This window comes from Rhea americana, unplaced genomic scaffold, assembly GCF_003343005.1.
Source record: "Rhea americana isolate MKP2758 unplaced genomic scaffold, rheAme1 scaffold_32, whole genome shotgun sequence".
Classification (NCBI taxonomy): domain Eukaryota; kingdom Metazoa; phylum Chordata; class Aves; order Rheiformes; family Rheidae; genus Rhea; species Rhea americana.
The window spans coordinates 3082276-3104888 of record NW_028186446.1 but is presented as its reverse complement, the minus strand read 5'-3'; the positions used below and the strand labels follow the sequence as shown (position 1 = coordinate 3104888).

Genomic DNA, 22613 nt, shown 5'->3' with positions numbered 1-22613 from the left:
TCTGTCGATGCAAATATTTGCTGTTGCAGACTGTTACTGCACACACAACTCTGGGAGGGTTGCCTGGTTTGGTGCTGATTAGATATGTACACTGAGTGACAGCTTTGGACAAGTCCAAAGCATACATTAATTTTAATTTAAACTTATGCTAGTTACTGCAGAATAAACAGTAATAAGCAGCTAACTCAACAGCTTTAGTAATTTGTCCACTTTACCTAGAGGATTTTTTATTAGAAGATTCCTGATAGACCTTTCACATTACATACATGTAAGGGAAGAAAATCATCTCTGAGTAAGCATGTTAAGGAAAAAGTTACAGGAAAAAAGCACTAGAAAGAGGGAAGATTTATCATTTTCCTAGCTACTATGTTAACTATTATCCTTTTTTTAAAAAAAAAAAAAAAAAAAAAGTTTTAGGCAAGGCTCTGTAATAGCTGTTTAATATTACATGTTAATATAACAGAAAATGAGTGTGTCACTGGTAAAGACGTTATCTGAAAAAAAGGTATGAACACTGGGATCTCGTTTGAAATAAGTAGAATAATGTAACAGCACAGCAGTTTTTTTATGTCGCTGTGTAACTATATGACATTAATACCTATCTAACATGTACAATGTGAACATTCACTTATTTTTATTAATTCAGAGTGCTTCATATTCTGCACCTCATTTATTATATTCTGTGTCATATTTGCGGTGACTGTACTGGGGAAGGGTTATGATAAAGTCAGAGGCAATGAGGATGGGTACTAATCTAACAGGTGCTCCACTCCCTTTGTTCTTTGTATACACATATTCAAATCACACAAGGCAGGGGACAGGATAGGGCCTGTTAACTCATTGCTGATTTTCCTAGCAAATAAACCAGCAGCTGCTGGTCCAAGCTCTGACTTAACACTGAGAAGAAGGTGGTATTTGTATGGGACAGGATGCTTTCATGGAGCCCTTTAGCAACTTACTTTGTGACTTACAATGCAAAATATATTTTCTACTTGTAGGTAAGGAACGGTATGAATTGTATTTGATTGTCATTGTGGAAATGTGACTTATTTTTATACTCCTAAACTTAAAGACTTTTCTATTATATTGTCAGATGTTTTATTTTAAGAAAGTAGTCTAAAGGGTTTTAATCAGCAAGTGCCACCATTTTGTGAATGGAACTAGAAATTTTTATAAACTGTTGAAACTTAGCACTATACATATCTGTAAATAAAACATTGACATTGACTGTATATATATATATAGTGCCGTTTTTTACTAAGTAATATATACATGGTGCATTCTTTTTGACAAGGCTTGACAGGTTCAGAGCCAAAGTTTATTATAGATGTCACTCATCTCTTTAAAAAYGCATGATGTTGTAGTGGTGCTGACTTATTTTTCAGTTCCTATTGTGATGCCTTATAGTTATTAGGTAAAATTTATATTCAATATTTAAATGTATTTGATATTAAAAATAATTTAATCTTTTGATCATATGAAGATGTCTTTTCCATTAATAGTACTTTTGTTCAGTATCTGGGTGCAGTTTTCCTAAACATACATGTTATCTTTGCATTTGGTAAAAAATAGATGTTTATGCATTTTATAGCAATTTCCTGTCAATAAATGTTAGATAAAGTTAAATTTCTACAAACTCCTGTAATTCACTTTTGCTGTACTTAATTGTTTTTTAAATATTAACAGAAGGAATATATAATTTTACAAATTTACTACATCCTCTACTAGTTCATGGGTAAGGACAATTTTTCTCTTATCCTCTCTGTTAGCTTCATATACAGTAAACTATTTTCCTCGATTTTGAGTTAAATACTTTGTAAAGCCCTTTGGTTTCAAAACAGCTACAGTTTTATATGAAGATTATCAGATTTCTTCTTTAAAAATGAAAACTCTAGTTGATAAAAATACAGTTCTTTATCTGCATTATATCTTGGTTGGACCTTTTCGATTAAAATCCTACAACAAATATTGGTGTGTTCACCAGGAAGTCTCATCTTGTTCTCTAACTCAGAACTACAAATTTCTTAGTRTGAGAAATGTGTAACTTGTACTTTTTGTCATGGTAGGAATCAGACTCATTGGGGGTGGGATACAAAGCCCACTGAAGACATTGGTTTCGGTGGCTAGAATTAAGTCAAATAGCCAAGCTCAAMAAAACCCTCTGTTCAGTGAAAATCCCAAATTCATAAAGATTATGCCTCAGTTCCTCCCTTTAAATGGAGATGAAAATAGCAGAATTCCTGCTCCATATTATCTCTTTTTTTTCACAAATGAACATATTTGCAAAAATTGTAGAAAGTGTTGCCACTGATTTAATGGCAATTAAGACCAAGTGCAGTATTCTTGGAAGAGCTTAATGATCGCTCATGTGCAAAGCAGTTGAGAATCCAAACTCACTTTGAYAAGGAGATGTGCGTGTTAAATTCAGAGAATGATAAAACCTCGCTAAGCAGGTTTTGGTTTATGCAGTAAACTCAAAAGTTATGTCATAGTTTTTATTTAAACTAAAGCTGCAGCCCTTGTTTTATGTCAACGGTTCTGTTGTGCTTGCTAATACTAGTGATAGCAAAACACAGATCCCTGAGTTACTAATGGAGGTCATTTTGGCACAACCCACTTTGCTTATAGTCATTGTATAAAAACTAGTTTCAGGAATTCCATCCTGACGGAAAAATGCGTATTATATTTAGAAGGCTATAGAGATAGGTTTAAATAATAAGGGATATGTGCCTAGCAGATTATTTCTGTTTTTCACTGAGTTTGGCCCCATTGACTTGATTTTACTATTACATTAATTCAAGGATTAGTCATAAGAACCTTAAAAGTAAAAATGTATGAAATTAGTCTGATGTTCCAGACTGCAGGAGATTTGATCTCTGTGAAATCCAGAAGTCACCTGGTATTCCTGCTATAAAACACCAGCTTTTTACTGAATAGCATTATCTGATAACGACTTCTCCAAACTTCGGTCTCTGTTTCCCCTCACCTTTCCCAGCTGTAGGGGAGTTCCCACGTGCTGACTGCACCTTATGAAACCACCTTAGCAGGCTCAGGCTYGGAGTGAACAGCAAAACCCCGGTCGCTCCCAAGCCACTCTTAACGGACTGCAGCCCACTGCCTGGAAAAGGGGAAAACAGCCCTTCTTTTCTGGTCTTTGCAAATGGAATTTCCTTAACTGCAATTCAGAATGTTTTCCTAAGYTCTTAAATGGAGCCACTTTTCTCCACAGATCACCAGGAACGAAGTTAAAGGGTTTTTTTTTTACTGTTTCTATTGGTACATTTTTTAACTTGATATAAGTAAAATTTTCCAGCTACATTTCTCCTTATTCTCTCTTATTTTATATGAAATTCTCTCTTATTCTCTATGAAAATGTTTGAGATTCAGTTATGGTGATAGCTTTTATACTGGTGGTTCCCATTATCCCTGTGCTTGCTAGATCTGCTTGTTCTTTGCCAATTTTCTATGCACACAAATCTGAGAATTAAGTTATACATATTTTCTGATTACTATAGCAGCTGTCACTAGCTTCTTGTGCACAGTACAATCAGTTATTGGAAGCTGCATAAACTCAGAAATCGAATAATTTCATGTGTAAAGAGGGAGAAAGGATGTGGCCAGATCTTTCAATTATTCATTTAGAGATTTCCCAGTATTTTCAATTTATAGGACTTGATTTAAAGAGTTTTAAAAGTTCAAATGTATTAGGTGGGCTACATGAAATATATCTTCAACATCAAATATTTTGTGAAGGATTTTGCTGAGGAATTGTGCTTTTTCAGTTTTTTTCACATAGGTAACAACAGTTTAAATCTGATCTGTAATGTAAGGTTTGCAAGGGGAGAATCCACCTCTGAAAAATGTTACAAAAACCAACAAAACTGATATCCCATTAGCCAGAGTTTAGCAAGTCCCTAAGAGTCATGCACTATTAGAAAATAATGTAAGAACATGAGGCACAAGCATTTTTAGAAAAGGGTAGGAGGAAAGCTTTAATCTGATATGCTTCAGATGCTTCAGGTTTTTGATCTAGAAAAAGTTAACATGTCAGTATGTCCCTCCTGTCCATCCTCCACTTAAGTCTCTTCATCTCTTTTCTAACACTCTTCCTCCCCTGYGCCATTTTACTCCCATCCGAGCTGGTCCTACACCTTGCTTTCCACACCAGTGTCCATGCAGTCAGAAGTCTCRTCTGCCCTCTTCCTCTTTATTTCTGGAGAAAGTGGGTTTGCCAGTCTTTCAGTCATGTTTCAGTTGCTTTATACACATCACCCCTAGAGTGCTCCACCAAGTAGTTACAATAAGCTGTTTCCCTTTGGTTTTCATGCTGGGAACTATCTTTTGTGGTTGATACAATATTGCTCAGCTTCCTGAAATGTGTTCAGGTGGGAGGCAAGAATTAATTAGAATTAGGAGCCAGCTACAAAGTGACTTTTTTATAGGCTTGTAGCTGGCTTTGTATTGACCAGATCTTCCTAGCTGCTGAATTGACAGAATATGACCAGAGATTTCTTCACAAATATATGTTCTTCCTGAAATAGGCTTAGTATCATGGAGGGGTTTTTTTGTTGTTGGGGATTTTTTTTTTTTGTGCAGAACCTTCAGACAACATTGCTAGCCACCCAGGACCAAGTCCTCTCCCACACCCCACCATATCTTTTTCTCTGCTCTGCTTCTTTTCATGCCCTCCAAGAGTATCTCTGACATGAATTTCTGGCATTATATATTTCTGTGCTGCATCTGTTACCCCCTACCCCYTTTTCATAACCCTACCCTAATCCACAGTCACACAGCACTGTTTTATTTGCATTAGCTCTATCAGCTCAAGTGGTAAACAGCTGTGCAGTGAAATCTGAAGATTCTAACCCAAAAGACATGACATACAGATGCCATATTATTCTACCAAATTGATTTTTTATATCCCTTGCTGTTATATAACCTAAGAAATTAGACACACATGAGCCTTTAACAAACATCTTTTTGTCATAAAGACACATACTCTGAAGCTAGGAAATGCAAGAAACAATTATCGGTTATATTAATCTTTAGTAGCACAGTTACATACCATTTTTGTCACATAGCTCTCCCTGCTCCCCCTTTTCTCCRAGAGGGTATATGTACTGGTATGCAGGAGAGTTATTTTATTGCAGATAAAACATTGGAAGTGTGTGAAGAATTAGACATTCAGTAGCAGGAGGAGAATGGATGGTACGTGGTGAAAGCAGCTGAATGCTGCCCTGTCAAATGCATTCTTTCAGTCTCCAGTGAGTTCCTATGTGCTGGACAGATTACATAAATCAGTGTACTATGTACATGTAACTACATGTACTAATAGGAGGTTGCCTGTTTCTGGGGTTTTGACTTAGCACTTGCACTTTGCAGAAATGCTGAGTGCTCAAAGCAGTAACTGAAGTCAATTGGAGGTGTATCTTGAACATAGTAAATGCTATTTGTAATTGTATGTGTTTTGAAAAATCCAGGCCTTGATATCTCAAACTGGTAATCCAAAATCAGTGGATACCTTTGCTGTTAATTTTCTTTATGCTTCAAGTCCTGGTCTGCAAAGTCTTATCAATTATACTGGTGTTATGAAATCAATTCATTAATGTCAGTGCTTCACTCCATTGCTACACTTAAGAGTGCCGTGGAAAAGTTCACATAGAAATTGATCACTCAGTCCTAAGAGCAAAATTTTAATAATATACTATAAATCTAAGGTTGACACAATGAAGACTGATTAGGAAATAAAACATGGGAAAGCAGACAAGGAACTGAACTAGTGGCCATTTTGCACCCTAAAGGAGGCAGGATTCTTGGAGCGGAGGATTAATCATGAAACACGAAATTTTGCTTTTGTCCATATCAACAGCAAACTTTAATTCTGCTGTTTTCTACAACTGGAATAATTGACTTTTGTGATCTAGTATCTGGAATATAGTCTTAAGTGTACYGTGCCTGCAACAATCGTAACTACATATTATTTTATTTGGACAAATTCATGAAACTGTTACTTGTTAGATTCTTCAGTTGGTTTCTCAGTGCAGATGACAAAATAATAGTAAGAAATTTCTCCCTGGCTAACCCCTCCAAAACACAAATTGTGCCTGCAGTCCTAGACAGTTAGACAACGTAAGTTCTAAAAACTAGGACAATTTTAAAGTGAAAATACTTAAAACTATAAGGCAAATGAACTTTTTCTCATTTTTTGTCAGACTTTTAACAACAGAATGTCCTCTGCCCAGGGATCACAAATATCCTTTCCAGCTTTGGCTTTCCATAAATTTTAAAGCTGGAGCTACATAGCTAGACCAAACTCCACTGAAGTCACTGAGAGTTTTCCTCTTTCTTCCCTGAAATCTGAGTCATAGCCATTAAAAAAAAAAACATAAACTTTAATTCTTTTTTTCTATGAGAATTTCTCATTTGAATTTTCCACTGCTCCTACTTGTGGTATGGCTTTGTTTATTTTTATTTTTTTTTTTTGTTGCTTCTTTTTTATGCAGGTGTTTGTTCTGCGTTAAAGTTGACGGTACCATCTCATACTATCCATGGTATTGAGGGGCAACCACTCCATCTTATTGTGAACTATAATTTCAACACTACGGCTTCTGAAGTCCAGATTATTTGGCTGTTTGAAAGGCCTCAAACTAATCCAAAATACTTGCTTGGCTCTGTAAATCAGACGGTAGTTCCAGACTTGGAATATCAGCACAAATTTACCCTCATACCACCGAATGCATCTTTGATGATCAATCCATTACATATCAGTGATGAGGGCAATTACATTGTAAAAGTCAATGTCCGTGGAAATAGGACAATAGCTGCCAGTCAAAAGATTCAAGTAGCTGTTGATGGTAAGTTAGTAAAATATAGTATTTTCATTTTGCAAATAAAGTTGCAATAGTTTTGAAGTACCCATTCTTAGAATCCAGCTACAATAGTATATAACTTAATCTAACTGGGCATGAGTAAATACTAACAATTAAGTAAATTATGTTATTTTCTGTAGCTGCTGGGGGAATGATACAATATGTCATCTTCAGACAAAATTAGTACGTTGACTAGTATTTGTCATAAGTAAAAAACTGAAGTATAGAAATCAATAATTAACATGAAATTAGACAGACTGATAAGAAGTAATGTTTCAAAAGGCTGTACTGTTCTATCAGTCATGAGGACGCATTAACATTCAAGTAGTCTTTTTTCCTGAACAGCCGTTCCCTGAGGAAATTCTGTAGCCATTTGCCAACTCAGGATTTTATTCTGCCTGCAAGTTAGAGGATTGTGCAAAGGTGTCTGTAAGTCAGGGAAGAACACAAGGGAATTTGAGGGGTCAAAATTTGACCCCACCCGTAGGCTCTTGCAGATCACTGTCTTCAGTCCTTTTACTGAAAGATTTGATTGCACTCTACACTCTCTCAGTCAGATAGAAAAGAGCTGACTGGCCCTTCATCCTCTCTTTTATTAGTTTAGATCTTTACTTGGGCCTAGAATGTCTCTTACCTTCTGTAATTATCAAAGGGGAGTCACTGACTGTTGCTGGTGACTTTGTGTCTGTTAAAAAAAAATGCCAGATCTGAATTCTTGAAATACTAAAGTCCACTATTTGTACTCTGTTCTGTCCAGTGGGGATAAGAAAGGAAAACAGAAAAGAATGATCTAAAAGAATGGTAAGACACTATTATAATTTATGGATTGTATGGATGGAGCACTGTAACTKTTGGGCTAGAAATAATTAAATGAATGGCATGTTAGCATGATAAAACTGTAGCTGCCACTAAACTCCCATGCCTTTTCCATTTTGCAATCATCATGATGACTTGACGAACAGCRTATTTCAGGCATTCTCAGTCTTGAGCAAGTTACATGAGATAATACTGAGGGAGTYGCATACTRTGGGCACTGTCATGCCTTGCACGCTTTCATTTTTGTGGCTGCAGGTAATGTCTTTTGCTCATGAGACAGTGTCCACAGTATGTGACAGTAAAAGAAACTCTAGTTTTATTTAAGTACTTGGAACAATTCTTGCAGTAACCAGCTGAGACTTTGGCCCTCTTTTTTCAACTTTTAACCATATTTCACAACCAAAAATTGAAACATGAGTACTTCCMAGAGAATATGGCTGCTATTTGTATCACCTTGACAGTGAAGACTATAGTGTACTGGCTAGTCACTTTTATAACTCTTCTTATCTATTTACTTTACAGTTCCTGTCACAAAACCAATTGTACATACTGAACCATCTTCAGGGGTAGTGGAGTATGTAGGGAACATGACATTAAAATGTACTGTGGGAAAAGGTACAAGGGTAGTCTACCAGTGGATGAAAAATGGCAAGCGTCTCCCTGCTGGCCCTAATTACACCTTCTCATCAGACAATGCGACACTTTTAATTCTTCCTGTTGTAAAAGAAGACATTGGGAATTACAGCTGTTTGGTATCCAATCCTGTCAGTGCAATGGAAAGCGAGATAATTGCACCAACCATATATTGTGAGTACTTTAAATATTCCTAACTACCTTTGTGTAATTGCTTTGGCCGGAGAGAGTATCTCTAACTATGGYAAATATGCAGTTGAGTCAACATTATATGTATTATTGAAAATAATTTTATTTGTAACAGCTGTAACCTTTTACTTCTTAAAATTACTCTGTGTTATGTAGTTGTTAAGATGGTAGATTTTTGAAGGATTGTTACGGGTGGAATTCCTCATAATCATTTTGAGCCAAAACCTGTTTAATACTTTCATTAATTATATCAGCATAAAGACTGGGAGTATGTCAGTGAGGTTCACCTGTGATATAAAAGTAGGAGGACTGAATGAATTTGAAAAACAGTAATAGAACTCACTTTCACTATTGCGAAATACAAGGTTATGCAGCTAGAGAACAGAAGCATGAACTTCTGATAAGATGGAGATTTGTATGGAAATAACTGAGGCAGAGAACTTGAGGGATTATGCTGATCACAAGATGTCTRTAAATTGGCAGTGGGATTCAGCCATGAAAAAGATGCATGTAATTCTAGGGTGTGTTGGCAAAGTATTTCCAATAAATAAGGGGAAAACTAATGCCACATACAAGATGAGACCTTGTTTGTAATACTGTATACAGTTCCAGTGATCCATATTTAAGAACAATGAACTCAGAGAGAACAGAAGACCCTACCTTACAAGAAGAGACCAAAAGAACTCATTTTGGTTTAGCAAAATAAAAGCTGAAAGGAGAAGCGCTTGCTTTCCACATCAAGTGGTAAACATGAGAGAGAAAAAAAAGTTGCATAAAGAATAGTGTTGGCAGAAGACTAAACCCTGAACTAGCCATGAATGCRTTTGGAACAGAAACTAGATGCTAACTATGGTAGTAAGGAGGTTCTGCAAAAGCTCTGCAAATTGYTTTTACAATGGACTTGACAAATTCATGAATGTGATTCTATGATATGATGGTTTACTATAGTGGAAGATTGAATTTAGTGGTACAAGAAGTCCATTCTTATGTTCCAAAGGTTTTCCTTAATTCCATTAAAAGGTTACATSCTGATTCCTACAAAATTCAGAGATGCTAACAGTTTGGGTTTCAGAACTATTCATTATTTTACTGTTGTTATTGTTCACTACCTATTTGCATGGGTGCCTAAAGAGATAGCACTGTRGAAACTGTAATCATTTAATCGTTTTAAGAGAAACAAGTTTTGTAAGTAGTTTGAACTCAGTAGTTTAGGTAAAATCCAARAAAGAGTGCCAGGCTGCTACATTGCTTGAGATTGTCTCTTCCTTTTTCACACAGGATGAGAGATTTGTGTGCCTCTAAACCCTTTTTCTCCAGCTATATTAGTCTAATGAAAGAAWTWTTTTTTTTCTGCTGAAGTACCTTGTTCTTCAACACACTTAAAAAAGAAGATTCTCAATTCAGATTTAATTTTGTCTTTATGACAAGGTAGCTCTTTGGACAACTTGCTTACAGACATTTATGGGTGAGGATAAGAGAAGAATCAGATTGGAGATTCCTGTTAGGCAGATCTAACAACCCAATTCCAAGCTCCTGCCAGTACCCCCCAGTCAAAAGGTGTCATTCAAGTGACAGGATAAAGATTAGACCAGTAGCATCACCAAAGAATTCCGTAATAGGCCATGATGATTAGGCTATGACAGCCTGAAGTAGTGCTAATATCATTGCTTACAGGACGCTGGTGTGACTTATTCTGAGAGTTTTCTGTTGGTSGTTTTTAAGGTATCTGTTTAAATGAGTTCTAAGCAAACTGATATGTTTATATTTAGCTAAAAAGACCATTGTTGATTTTTAAGGTCTTGAAAACATATAAAAAACACCTGAGAAACTCTAACTATGAATGTAGATTGAGTTCATTGATGGAATGAATTAGAGGAGACAAAAGATTGGTTTAATCTCAGATGAAACATCAACAATTATGCTTTAAATCTTAGAAAGGGCACTCTCACTTTGTTCCTTATCCCTCCTGTAATGTCAGCTCCCAGTGCCTTCATGATTTGCAAGTAACACATGCTATRTGTGTGGTGTGTGACCTTGCCAGGCTATAATCTTCATGTCCTTAGGGGTCGAAGTGTCCTTTACAGTGGAGAAGAGCTGCAAGTAGGCAGGTGAGGATTTACTTTGCCATCATACCAGCCTTGTTCAGGKATAACCATTTTACCTAATAGCATAGCACAGCTGGCCCAATGTGAGGAATGGGATGGGATGTGTCCGTGCTCACTCCTGCCTTTGCCTGGCTCTGTAATATTGCAAGTGATAGATAGCTCATGCCTTACACTTGGTATGAGGTAGCTACACCTCTCACTAAGTCATATTTTCCTTCTCCTTCTTTTTCTCTGATTAACCATTCTGCTATTTATTTACTTTTATTATAAGTTGGAAGAATCTGATGGGAGGTATGGGCGTCTGGCATCTRGAGGGGGGTCTATACATAGCACCAGGAAAGGATAAACAAGTTATGTCCAAATTATGAAAACTAAGAAGGACTTTGTTAGGAGAAAGCTGATCGCTTAGGTGCAGCTTAGACAAATGACAGCAGTGCAAACGTGGTGAAGGAACTGCAGAAAAGTGTCTGCATAGATGCGAATTGACCTTCCATTCGCATTAGCTGGAGGACTCATGATAAAATGCTCTGCAAGGAAATAACCAGTAGTGATGGAGTATTAATGTCCCTTTAATACTAATAATAATAAAAAATTCTTTCCTCCAAGGAGCACATCTGCTGTTGTACAGTCTCAGCTCACCTAAGTGCTTAAGGTGCTAAGAATGAGAGCTGCATACRTATCAATGTGCTGCCTGTATTGCTTTCCTCTCTTTAATAAAATATGAATGGGCCTTCTMTGCCTCTCCCTTCAAAAAGCAGCTACACAAAATATTGGAACACTATATCCAGCACGACATGACAGTCTCTCACACATCAGATTAGGCTAGATAAATATCTTTTACTCTCACAACCATTCTGACTTTTCTGTTAACTTGTGGCAGTCTGTTCAGCATTCGGATTTCTGCTTTGTTGCATGCACAGTTGGCTCCAGAGAGCGTTTTGCACTGATGGGTGTCTGGGACGCTTGCTGTCACAAGCTGTGTGCTCTTTAGTCTCACTTCTTGTACTGCTTCCTCTCTTCTCCCTCACTGAACTACATGTATTTTCCTACAGATTTGAAAAATCATTCCAGGTTCTGAAATGAAAATCTGTTTTCAACCTATTGTTTTGCAGAACTTTAAAAAGTTAYTTCAACATTCAAATTTCTGGAACTTTTCTCTGAGTGATTTTGATATACTAAWATATTTTGAGATTCAGTTTTTCTCCACATATGGAAATATTCTTAAAAGGATTTACATTTCCAGAAGGTGCTTTTAATTCCATCAGAACTGAGGGTTTGCTTTGTGCATAATTTAAAATCCAAAGAAAATATTAAAGGAAAACAATGCAATATTGAAAGACTGCGACACCTGTGGTGCTACCCCTGTTCAAATCAGTAATGGGAGTGAGGATCTTRCTTCTTGAGCTCTATTAAGTCCCATCATTCAGGCCCAGCGCTGCCGGCAGAGGCAGTTTGTCTTCCATCAACCAGTTGTCAATAACAATCCAGAACAGGCCCCAGGATCTCTGTGTGCCATATGCCATTGCTGCGGGGGAGTTACTGTAAGTGGTAAAAAAAARGTCACTCACAGTAAATACCTGCCATCTGCTTGGAAACTGTAACAGTCTCATGGTGATAGGAGCAATTAGAAATATTCCCACAGAGCAGTAAATTGTTACTCAGAACAGGTGATTTATTACTTTACAAGTCATTTAGTTAACTGGCTTTACTGAGACAAGAGACTCGTTTCTGTTGAGAATGATACTGCAAAGGAGAAGTAGAACTGCCTGATCCATGAAGGCAATTATTCAGCTTTTTCACTGAGAATCAAAAGTGTTTAGTTTGGTTTGTCGTTTTTCATTAACTTTTTTTCACTTCTCCATTTACTCTAATGATAGGGCACCACAGAACATTATTATTGCAGTATCTTGATCCAGAAATACATTATTTCAAGACTGGAAGAAGCTGCTGTTATAGAGGCTGTAACAGAAACTGCTGTATTGTGGTGATGGAGTTGAATTTAATAGATTAAGTGGGATTTCCTTCCTCTGGAYTTCAAAAAGCTAGAATACATTTAATCCTAGAGAGGAAACTGTCAATCATCTGCTTTTCAGAACCATCCTCATATCAAGAATGACAACATMCTTTAATGAAACTAGAGATGCGTCTCAAATCCTAATATTTAGGTATTACAGTGGTGTACAGATGTCTAGGAGGAGGCAAAAATCTGATACAAGCACGGCAGAAGGGTTACTTGATGCTTGTCCTAATTTTTTCAAGGAATGCTGCTTTTCAGACCTTGCCAAGATTTCATTATTTCTTTTTTTGTTGACATACTTCCAGTGCATGTTGGAGTTTTTATAATGGTTTCTTTTGATTTGCGGCTTTCATACTGAAATGTAATTATGCTTTAGTGTTGCTTGTTTATGCTGCACTGTCATGGTATTAATATAAAAGCAGAAGTCAGTTCTGACTCTTTTGCAGTGAGGGAACACGGGAGACCAGTCAGATATTTCTGCAGTTAATTTCTATTCACATATAGCAATGCTTATATTATCCGTGAAAATAAAAGCTAATAACAGAACAGTTGGGCAGGAGGAACCCAAAAAGTAAAAAAGTGAGTTTCTCCCTATAAATGATGCACGAGGGCTTTCATTTATGAAAAAGTCACTGCTCAGTATGGCCCCTTCCCTTCCCATCCAAAACAAGGAAAATGTTTCGCTGTTACCTCTAAGCCCCAGTGAGAGGCTGGTGTACTGAAAGGCCTCCTCGTGCAGAGAAAAGTTCACTCGGAGTGAAATCAGCTAGGTGAAAGGTTTAGTAGTGATGGCTTTGCAGTTTCCTGAAGCATTTATTACTGTGTGGTGAACCGATTCTTGGATACAGTAGAGCTAATGACGCAGGAACGACAGAGCCYGTGATCAACGAGGAGCCCTGCGTCTCAGCACCTAGGTTTTTAAAAATGCCTTGATTCTTCCCAGTGTCCCCTGCAATATAGTTTGGAGCAGTACTGAGTCACAACGTAGAGAATCTGGTTTGTATTTTCCAGTTCAATATTAGGCATGATGTTAGGCTTTCCTTAAAATGAAACTGGAAGAAGCTTACCACTAAGAAATAAGTAAAGAAAACGGAAGTTTGACAAGTTTAGATTGTGAAATATGAGCATTTATTTAAAAAGGAACTAAAACGAGCTTGCAGTGTGATAGCCTACATTCTCTTTTCAAAATCTACATAAATAGAGAAGAAAAAAATGCACAGAGAAAACCATGTGGTGGTTGCCTAAGTGTTGTTGAAAAATAAATCAATCTCAACAATAAGACAAACACGAAATAAATACAATGTGTGTGTTTTAGAGGCTAGTGTCAGCCTGAAATTCCTGGTAAGAAATGGAGTCTGAAACATGACAGTATTTCCGTTAATGCAGCAGGAAATTTCGCATTCAAAACCAGCTGTAYTATTTTAATATTTCCAGTCAATCATAGAAAGATGGAGTATTACTTAATAAGGCCATCTAGAATACACATACTATTGCATTACCAGTCTTTCTGCTCTATCGTTCTGTGCGAGCCCCTTGGCAGAGCTTTGTCACAGAGATGACTCCTGTTCACTCTGCATATTTTCTTCTAGCTTCTTGTGGCWTCTGTTAATATTAGGTTTGTACATTTTTAGTTATGCATGTAAGCCCTTAGGGTATTATCAACATTAAAGTGATCAGTTCTTTGGATTGAAAAAGATAATTTAATAGAGCACATTTCAATTATTATAGTCTCTACGTTATATTTTTCATACTTAGATCTGTGTAAAAATAGATTAAAGGTGTAAAAAAAAACCAAGATCCTCAATGATTATTAAAAATAGTACAGGAAATATTACCATACTTAAATATATTATTTCTCTTCCCATTTTCCTATGAAGATACCCAGAAAATACTTGCCTGCTTAAATTTCTGAGTGACAAACACATGGCTATTGGACAATATATGTCTCTTCTGATTATATTAGCTGCAGAAGCCTAACTTTCTTTAGGCTCAAAGGCTTGCTCTTGAAAGAAGCTTGCTCTTGAAAGAAACTGAAATGTTGAAATAATTGAAGCCCACTAAATGCTCTCTCTGTCTCATACCTGTAGTATAATTCCACAAGTAATTATTATACTGCAAAGCGTTAGAATAGATGCTTATATATGTCAAGGTTAATTTGCTCACTTTCAAATGTTCACAGAAAGGAATTACATCAATAAGCTTGGTATTTAAATATAAAGGGTCAAATACACCCATGGAAAGAACTGCTCCTTTACCTCACGCCTCTTCCAACTACTCTTCAGTTTTCTTTATTTTTATCATACTAAACAATGCGTAGACCTGTGCTGTTTCTCTAAACAGCAATTAGATCAATATTAAGTGGGTGTAGTCTGAGATAAACTTAGTACAAATCACATTATTGTACTAAAAGCCTTTTAACTGAAATAATTGAGTTTAATTACAGCCCTTCTGAAGGCTAGCCTAATTAAAAAATTCTAAGTTAAAAATTACATGTTCAATTCTACGTTAAAAATTGCATGTATGTTAAAATACCTTCCTTAAATATCTACTTTGTTTTTAATTTTCCACTATGGTTTCTTTTTTCTTCAATGCAGATGGACCTTATGGACTTAGAGTTAAATCAGATAAAGGTCTGAAGATAGGGGCAGTGTTTACAGTTGACGTAGGAGAAGCTATACTGTTTGATTGCTCAGCTGATTCAAATCCACCAAATACTTACTCGTGGATTCAGAGGGCTGATAATACCACCCATGTAATCAAATATGGACCCCATCTGGAAGTTACATCTGATAAAGTGGCCCAGAAGACAATAGATTACATGTGCCGGGCTTTCAACAACGTGACCGGAAAACGAGACGAAGCTCACTTCACAGTGATCGTTACTTCTGTAGGTAAGAACATGAATTAATTGCTAAGCAAATGCAGCATTTGAGCGAAGTGTCCACCCCAGAAGGAGGAAGTCATTCTTAGAGAGTATATATGAGAACCAAGTCCTGATACCAATGAAGTAAAGGGGCCATGGGGGGGGGGGGGGTCGAGGATTTATCCTGTGTGTGTCACGGCTTGCGATGGCTTACCCTTGTGTGTCATGGCTAAGATGCTGGACTTTTGTAGGAGTTTGACACTAAAACTCATTTGGCCATTTGGAGCTTTATTGCTGGAGTAGAAATACTTTCTCAATAGGCAAACTTCATCAGGACCAATTAATATGCAGATTATATATTTCTTACTCTATTTTTTTACTCTGTACCTTTAAAAATGAAAAGATAAAGATAAAAATAAAGATAAAGATTTTTTATATAAAATCTTATAAAATATTATATATAAAATCTTATATAAAATAAAGATAAAGATAAATGGAGATGATGATGAATGCCAAGTTAGGCCCTTCCTACCATAGCCAGGTTTTGTCCAAAGCTCTCTGTGTCACTCTTAGGAGCTATGAGTCTTAGGGCTGTTAGGTGGTCAATACATAGGATAGTTTCATGCACACATCACTGATCAAAGTAACCAGGCAGAGACTAACAGCAATGAGGGTCCTTTAATACTTTTCCAGTGTGATTAGCAATGATAAGAATCTTAGTTTAATGTATGATAATAATACAAGCTGTATTTGCAGTGCTGCTAAATGGTTTTATTAYGATCTGCTGGTAAACAGAGTCTTCCTTTCATTTTTTAGAATCTATGAGTTTACTGCTAAGTCCTGCTGAATCCATGTCTCTTTTATTTCTCTTCCATTATAAGTTCAGTTCCTGCACCCGATTGTGCCTATGTTAAATAGCAACACAGCTTTTTTTTTTTTTTTTTTTTTTGCAGGGGGGGGGAAGAGAGATGGGGGGGGGGGAGAAACAGAAATCTCCAAGAAAAGCACATAGTAAAGAAGATGTTGAGGAAGTCTAGTATCTCTTCTTACTAAGGATCAATAGAAGTATTTTCATTTAAGGAACGTATGCTGCTGATGTTCAACAATACCTAATCCATTGCCTTTTAGAAAAAAAAAMCAAGCAGTTTTGTTTGTTCAGAACAAAGATCTCAGCCATTTGTTGGTGAGATAAACAAGGAGAGCAGATGTCCATTGTTCAGGCTGAGGGACGTAAGCATCGCAGATCYATAGCCTTAAATACCCTGCAAGGAAGAGAGGTTACAATTTTACAGTGAGAATACTGCACTTTAAAACTAAACACTGCAGTAAGTGGAGAAAGAAAACAGAAACAGGGCTGCTATGCACCATTAGAAATGAAAATCACATTTCTCCTGACAGTTAACATCAGTTGTGATTTGAATGTGGATATTCATCAATACTGTCAAAGTAATGAATTAATATGAGATTTCCTTTCAAAGCCCAAAAGAAAGCAAAATCCATGGCTTTGTATGTTCAARTGCACTTAAAAATATTCATTTCCTAATTAAAAATATTTCACCTAAATAAACCTTTTTTTTAAAAAAAAAAAATATTCTGTGTATTTTAAGCAAAGAAATCCATAAGTCCAGCTGGAAAACTGCTGTTCATAGGTATCTCAGCAAAAAATCTGAGCAAAGGAMAGAAATACTGTGAATATATTTGGACCTGAATATGCGTGAACATAATTTATTAGCTTCTGATGGGATTGGAGCAACAATCAGACTATCAGTGATCTGAAAGTCTTTAGGAAAAAAATACAATAGTTCAGTTATCCCTTCCTACTATATAGCTCTTACAGCTAGGAGGATTTCTCTCCCACCTAGCAAAAACTGCTTGAAACAAGTATGAATATCAATGTGTTTCAAACAAGGAATAAACCCGGAGGGAAGGAGACCTGCATTCAGCCATACATACAATAGGGCTGCAGTAGTTCTAGGAGTTACAAATACTGTTGTCTTGACCTCCATTCCTGTGACCAGCCACTGGAGTGTGCTGTCCTCAGCCTTCAAGTAGCTACTAATACCATAATAACAGAAAGGGTCCTGTCTGTACATTGAACAACCTTAAACRTAGAATGGATCAAACTGTGAACTTTCATAAATCATTGGCTCTGGGCTATTCCAACTATAATCTGCACTAGTTTCTTTTTCCCCAAAAAAGGCATTCTCTGCTTTCAACTGATGGGTTTCAGCTTCAAAAATTAATTGCTTGATCACTATGATTACARTTCTTTATTCTTTTGGCAAAGCCAGGGTAAAAACACTGTACTTCACAATCTTAGGCATACAGTTATAATATTAGAGACTATACTCAATCATATTTGCTGCTGTGTTGTAGCTTGTATACCACTCTTTGTGATAGTTGCACTTGATGAGGTATTTCATTTTATTTATTTAAGCAAGTGCAGACAATCTGAGAGACTGATAGCATTTTTTCCAGGGACCAACAAACTACCTTTTCATGCACAGACAGGAAAATGTATATAACACGGGGACTGCTAGTTAGATACAACAGACTAACTCCAACCATTCAGAAGACCTAACTACCCATAGAGAAAGGAAGAACCACATCATTACATGTAGAATAAGGATCTACGCTGAAAGCCAAACACTGAAACAGCATGGAGGCTATTCATGTATAATCCTTGTGAAGAGCTGCATTACATCTGATATGCTTGTGGAATGCATGTGGGCATGCACTGTGTATTGTTGAGGTGGCTCTACTACATACCCCCGAGTATTAGTCCTRCTGTTATACAATCCACATTAGGCTTACATATTTCTAAAGTTGGAAAAATTGTACCACATAACTCATTGCTTATGAGCCATACTCAGGCAGAACCCTAGCCCCTTCCCTCTAGAAATTGGGGAGCCTGTTGCCTTGTGTCTCCAGTAGGTCCAAGGGAGCCCCAGCGAGAAGGGAGAAGCTACTAACTGAAGATCAGCTATTCTATTGAGAAGTAAAACATACAGAGACATAAAACAGAGAGACATATAACAATGTCTATAAAATCATTACCAATTCACAATAACCAAAATTTTATATCTATTTTACATAAATATATATATATATATATAGTGTGTGTGTATACATACTTACAATTTTGCAAGCTTCAGATGAATTCAAGGTGCATTTTTCTGTGTCATAATAGCACATTATACAGAGCAGGAGACTAAACACAGTACTCATCTTCCTTGACACAGGATTGGAGAAGCTGGCTCAGAAAGGAAAATCTTTGTCATCTCTTGCAGTAGTAACTGGAATTTCATTACTTTTGATCCTAGTTATGGCCTTTCTATTCTTATGGAAAAGATACCAGCCCTATAAAGGTATGTAATGGTTAAGCACCTTCCAGCTATTCTTTTGCAACATTAGAGCAAAAAGAATGATTTTTCTTTTTCTCTTCTTTTCAGTGATACAACAGAAGCTGCAGAGTAGGTATGAAACTAAATCATTTGTACGTCTTGCAGTCATTTCCACCAAGAGAATTGTGTTTTTTTCATATTAATTTTCTTTCCTTAGCCAGTGACATCAATCTGAAAATCATGTTTATGTTTTCTAGGCCAGAGACTGATTACAGAAAGGCACAGACATTTGCAGGTAATACGAATGAAAGAGATGTGAGCATAAGGTCAAATTCCATTTCTGCAAAAATGAGCGTCTCTGGATACAAAAAGAAAGAAGGAAAGGAAGGGAGTTGTATTTTGAACTACGTTGTAAACACTCCTGTTRGCTGACTTAAGATAAGACCAAAATGATGACACATCAGCACGGGTGTAGCTCTTGTCTGGAGTTCACACCAGTATGTACATAGTCTGTTGGTTTGAATTCAAGCTTAATCCAAGATAAAACCCRTATTTGCCTGTATCTGTATCTGTCCAAGAGGATCTAAATTAGTATTATTAYGGTATAGCAGTGAGAGATAAATACCGTGAGAGAACAACTCTTCTGAATGTTCCTGGCACCAAGCAATTCCAAAATTGTACTGTATATGCTTTAGTCACTACTCAGTTCTGTGCTGCTACTCTCTAAGTCATCTGGTCCCAGTGTGCTTTTRTCACTGCTTCTTTTCCCTTCATAATCCTTCCGACATAATCCTGGAAGGGAGAGGCTGGAAACACACCATCCTGCACTGGAGTGGCACTTTTCTCCCCATCCCTTCCCTGACAAAGCACCACAGCTGCACTCTGCATAGAAGATAGGGAAATTTATGGCACTTAGGAAGGTAAAAAAAATTTTCTGTAGCATAGAGAGTGCTTCACACCAGCAAGTGTTACAAGAGGAGAGAATCCCAATGCTGTCTTTAGTGCTGCAGGCTGTACCASGGAGTGAAGTTCCAAGAGACTACCAAGAGTCTCAGATCTCCTGGACAGTGGCAAGTTAATGAGGGTAGAGAAAGAGACCCCCTACCCAAACTACAGATTGTATCTGAAGTCCCAGGTACAATTTGTCAACTGGTTTAATATTGTGACACTAGTAACATGATCTCTTTTCTRTCTCAGGATACCTGGAGCTTATGGACTAGGTCCCTTGCCTATTAGGAATGAAAGTAGTTCAGTCTCATGGTCATGGAACGGGCCTTGGTTAGCTGCATGTTTAGTTCTCCAACAAAGAGAGTCCCAATGGCTCTACCAAAACTGTTAATGAAGTTAGTGACTTTGCTTAGTCTGAGGTGTTGAATCCAGCCAAGCACTGTGCAAACTGGCTGTGCAGGTGCCCTACATTGTTCCAAGGCAGAGACAGTTTAGGATGTTGGCAGTGGAATGGTTTAAAGCAGATTAAAAAAAACAATATTCAGATGTTTTAAAAATTAGGMCAAATGAGTTTGCCCATCCATATTTAAGCTGCCTYTTCTGGATTCATATTACACGTTGATATATTCTTTTAATATTTTGTTTGTTTTAACTTTAGGACATGAAAGTGCTTCAGATGACTTTGGAATATATGAATTTGTTGCTGTTCCTGATCTTGCTGGTGGATCCAGGGTATGTGATTTTACACCATAAACAGATAGTTAGTTTCTTTTTTATTCCTTAAAGAGTACTTAATATCTGTACTAGAATCCTTTTGTCAGTTTGTTCTTGTTGCTCTTTACAGATATTTAAATAGACTATATTCATCACTAGTGTTTACCCAATACTTACTCTTCCTTAGTTATATTATTAATTTGGTATTTGTGTCAACACGGTGCAGCAGGGAACTACTCAAGCTCTAAAGGGAACAATCTCAGTTCAGTTACCTTGTATTAAAAGAACATTGCTAGTGTTGGTTAGATATTTAACACTGAACCACTCATGTCAGACAAGCAAATTAATTACTGGGATGCCATTTTTCTTCTTGGCCCTAATATTCTTGCTCACTCAACATGCTCTACATCTTTGACAGTGCAGAAAAGTCTCAAGGGAGTATTTAAATTTTTGGTTGTAAAAACACRCCAACTAAATCTCACTTAACATTTGACAGTTAGTTTCCTGTATTGTGGGGGAAGAAATAGGCACGGGCATTCTGCTGGCAGAAAAAACCCTGCTACATATGCTACTTCCTCTGCATTGTGGCTCTGCTGACATTACTCTGTAAGCCATTAGTGATCTTTTTGGTGAGATATAAAATGACAAAGGGAAAATGAGAACTATGCCCACTGAATTTAGGGACAACYGACTGAAACTGAAAAGAAGAAGAACTAAGTGTTTCCAGGGAAGATTTCTGGGAATACAGTGTTGTACATCTGGAGAACACCAGCGTAGTCAAGTAAGGGATGGCTCTTAAACAGGGTCACACAGGGTCACATCAATAGTCATACCTATTTTGTTATTATTATCTGTCAGACACATGACATTTATTAGCCAAAAACTATCACGGATTAATATAATTAATTAAATAATTAATATAAAAATTGAAACGTATATAGAGCTAGAGTGTTACAATAAAGGTTAATGGAGAGGATGGAATTTTACAGCACCAAATACAGAAGGCTTTGAGAAARCAGACAAGCCAAACTCTCTGTGAATGTTCATGACTATAGGAGGTTGARATACAGAGTTCAAGTTCTAAATCATCATGGCCTTAAGTACACTGTGGTATCCCTAGGGCGGAGCATATCAAAAAGTCACATCCTTATTTAAATATCTTGCACAATCAGGGCCTTAGTGAGTCAAGAAATAGACAYTGTTGACCAAAACAGCAGAATGGATGTAAAAGCAATGAAATCCATTCTAATTTCCAGTGACAGTTCAAGGAACAGGAGAAACTCCACTGGTTTATGTYCAGTCACTCRTATTTATTAAATATTAAATATTATRTAAATATTATTATTATTAAATATCACTTTATTAAATATTCCTTCCTTACTTGTGGTACATTAATATAAATACTTCCTATATTAAATGCAAGAGCTTCATCCTAAATCTTTTAAGATGCTAATTGAATTTAAGTTTATTGTTCATTTACTGTAAATATGATGAAAACTTCTCTCCCAAGGTGAAATGTAAACCAATAGAGATGAACTGTTAAAACCACACACAAAAAATGCTAATGGAGAAATGAGGATCTGTGGTTAAAAAAAATGAGAAGTTACACTATCAGTTTTGTTTCTGTTGAATCTTTTCCTATTTGTGATTACGGCAGAAATACTGTTTGCTGCTTCTAGGTTTCCAGTCAATCTGTTCCTGGCTCTGACTTCATCTCAGGCCAGGATATGCTTAGTACAGTCTATGAAGTTATTCAACATATTCCTGAGCAGCAGCAGCAAGACCACCAACAGTAAGTTAAAGCCTGTGTAAACTCATACGGTAACTCAAAGACAAATCCTTTTGGGTATGACATAACAAGTTACATTTTGGCAGCTGATGTCTGATTCCAGGGAGAAAAGTAAGAAAAAAGATGTAAGCCACATCTGTTCCCCCATGGTTTCCTACACAATCCCTCAGTTTTTCTCAAGATTCCAATCTGCTGTTTCATCACTCCAATTTTCCCTAACTATGAAAAAAAAAAAAAAAAAAAAAAACTAAGATCCTCAAATATAGGATTTCAAATTAAAATTTCCAAATTTTCCAAATTCTTTAAGACACTGATACCTCAGCACC

The 22613-nt window shown here is 36.7% G+C and overlaps 1 protein-coding gene across 1 annotated transcript; it reads left to right on the top strand.

Moving 5' to 3' along the window:
• Window positions 1–929: 929 nt before the first annotated feature.
• Window positions 930–22294, top strand: HEPACAM2 (HEPACAM family member 2). Its single transcript, XM_085310580.1, is given in 10 exon segments — window positions 930–960; window positions 963–998; window positions 6504–6854; window positions 8208–8492; window positions 15224–15520; window positions 18735–18860; window positions 18945–18969; window positions 19094–19131; window positions 20443–20516; window positions 22178–22294. Coding segments are annotated over 10 exon segments (1380 nt in total).
• The last annotated feature ends 319 nt before the right edge of the window (window positions 22295–22613 follow it).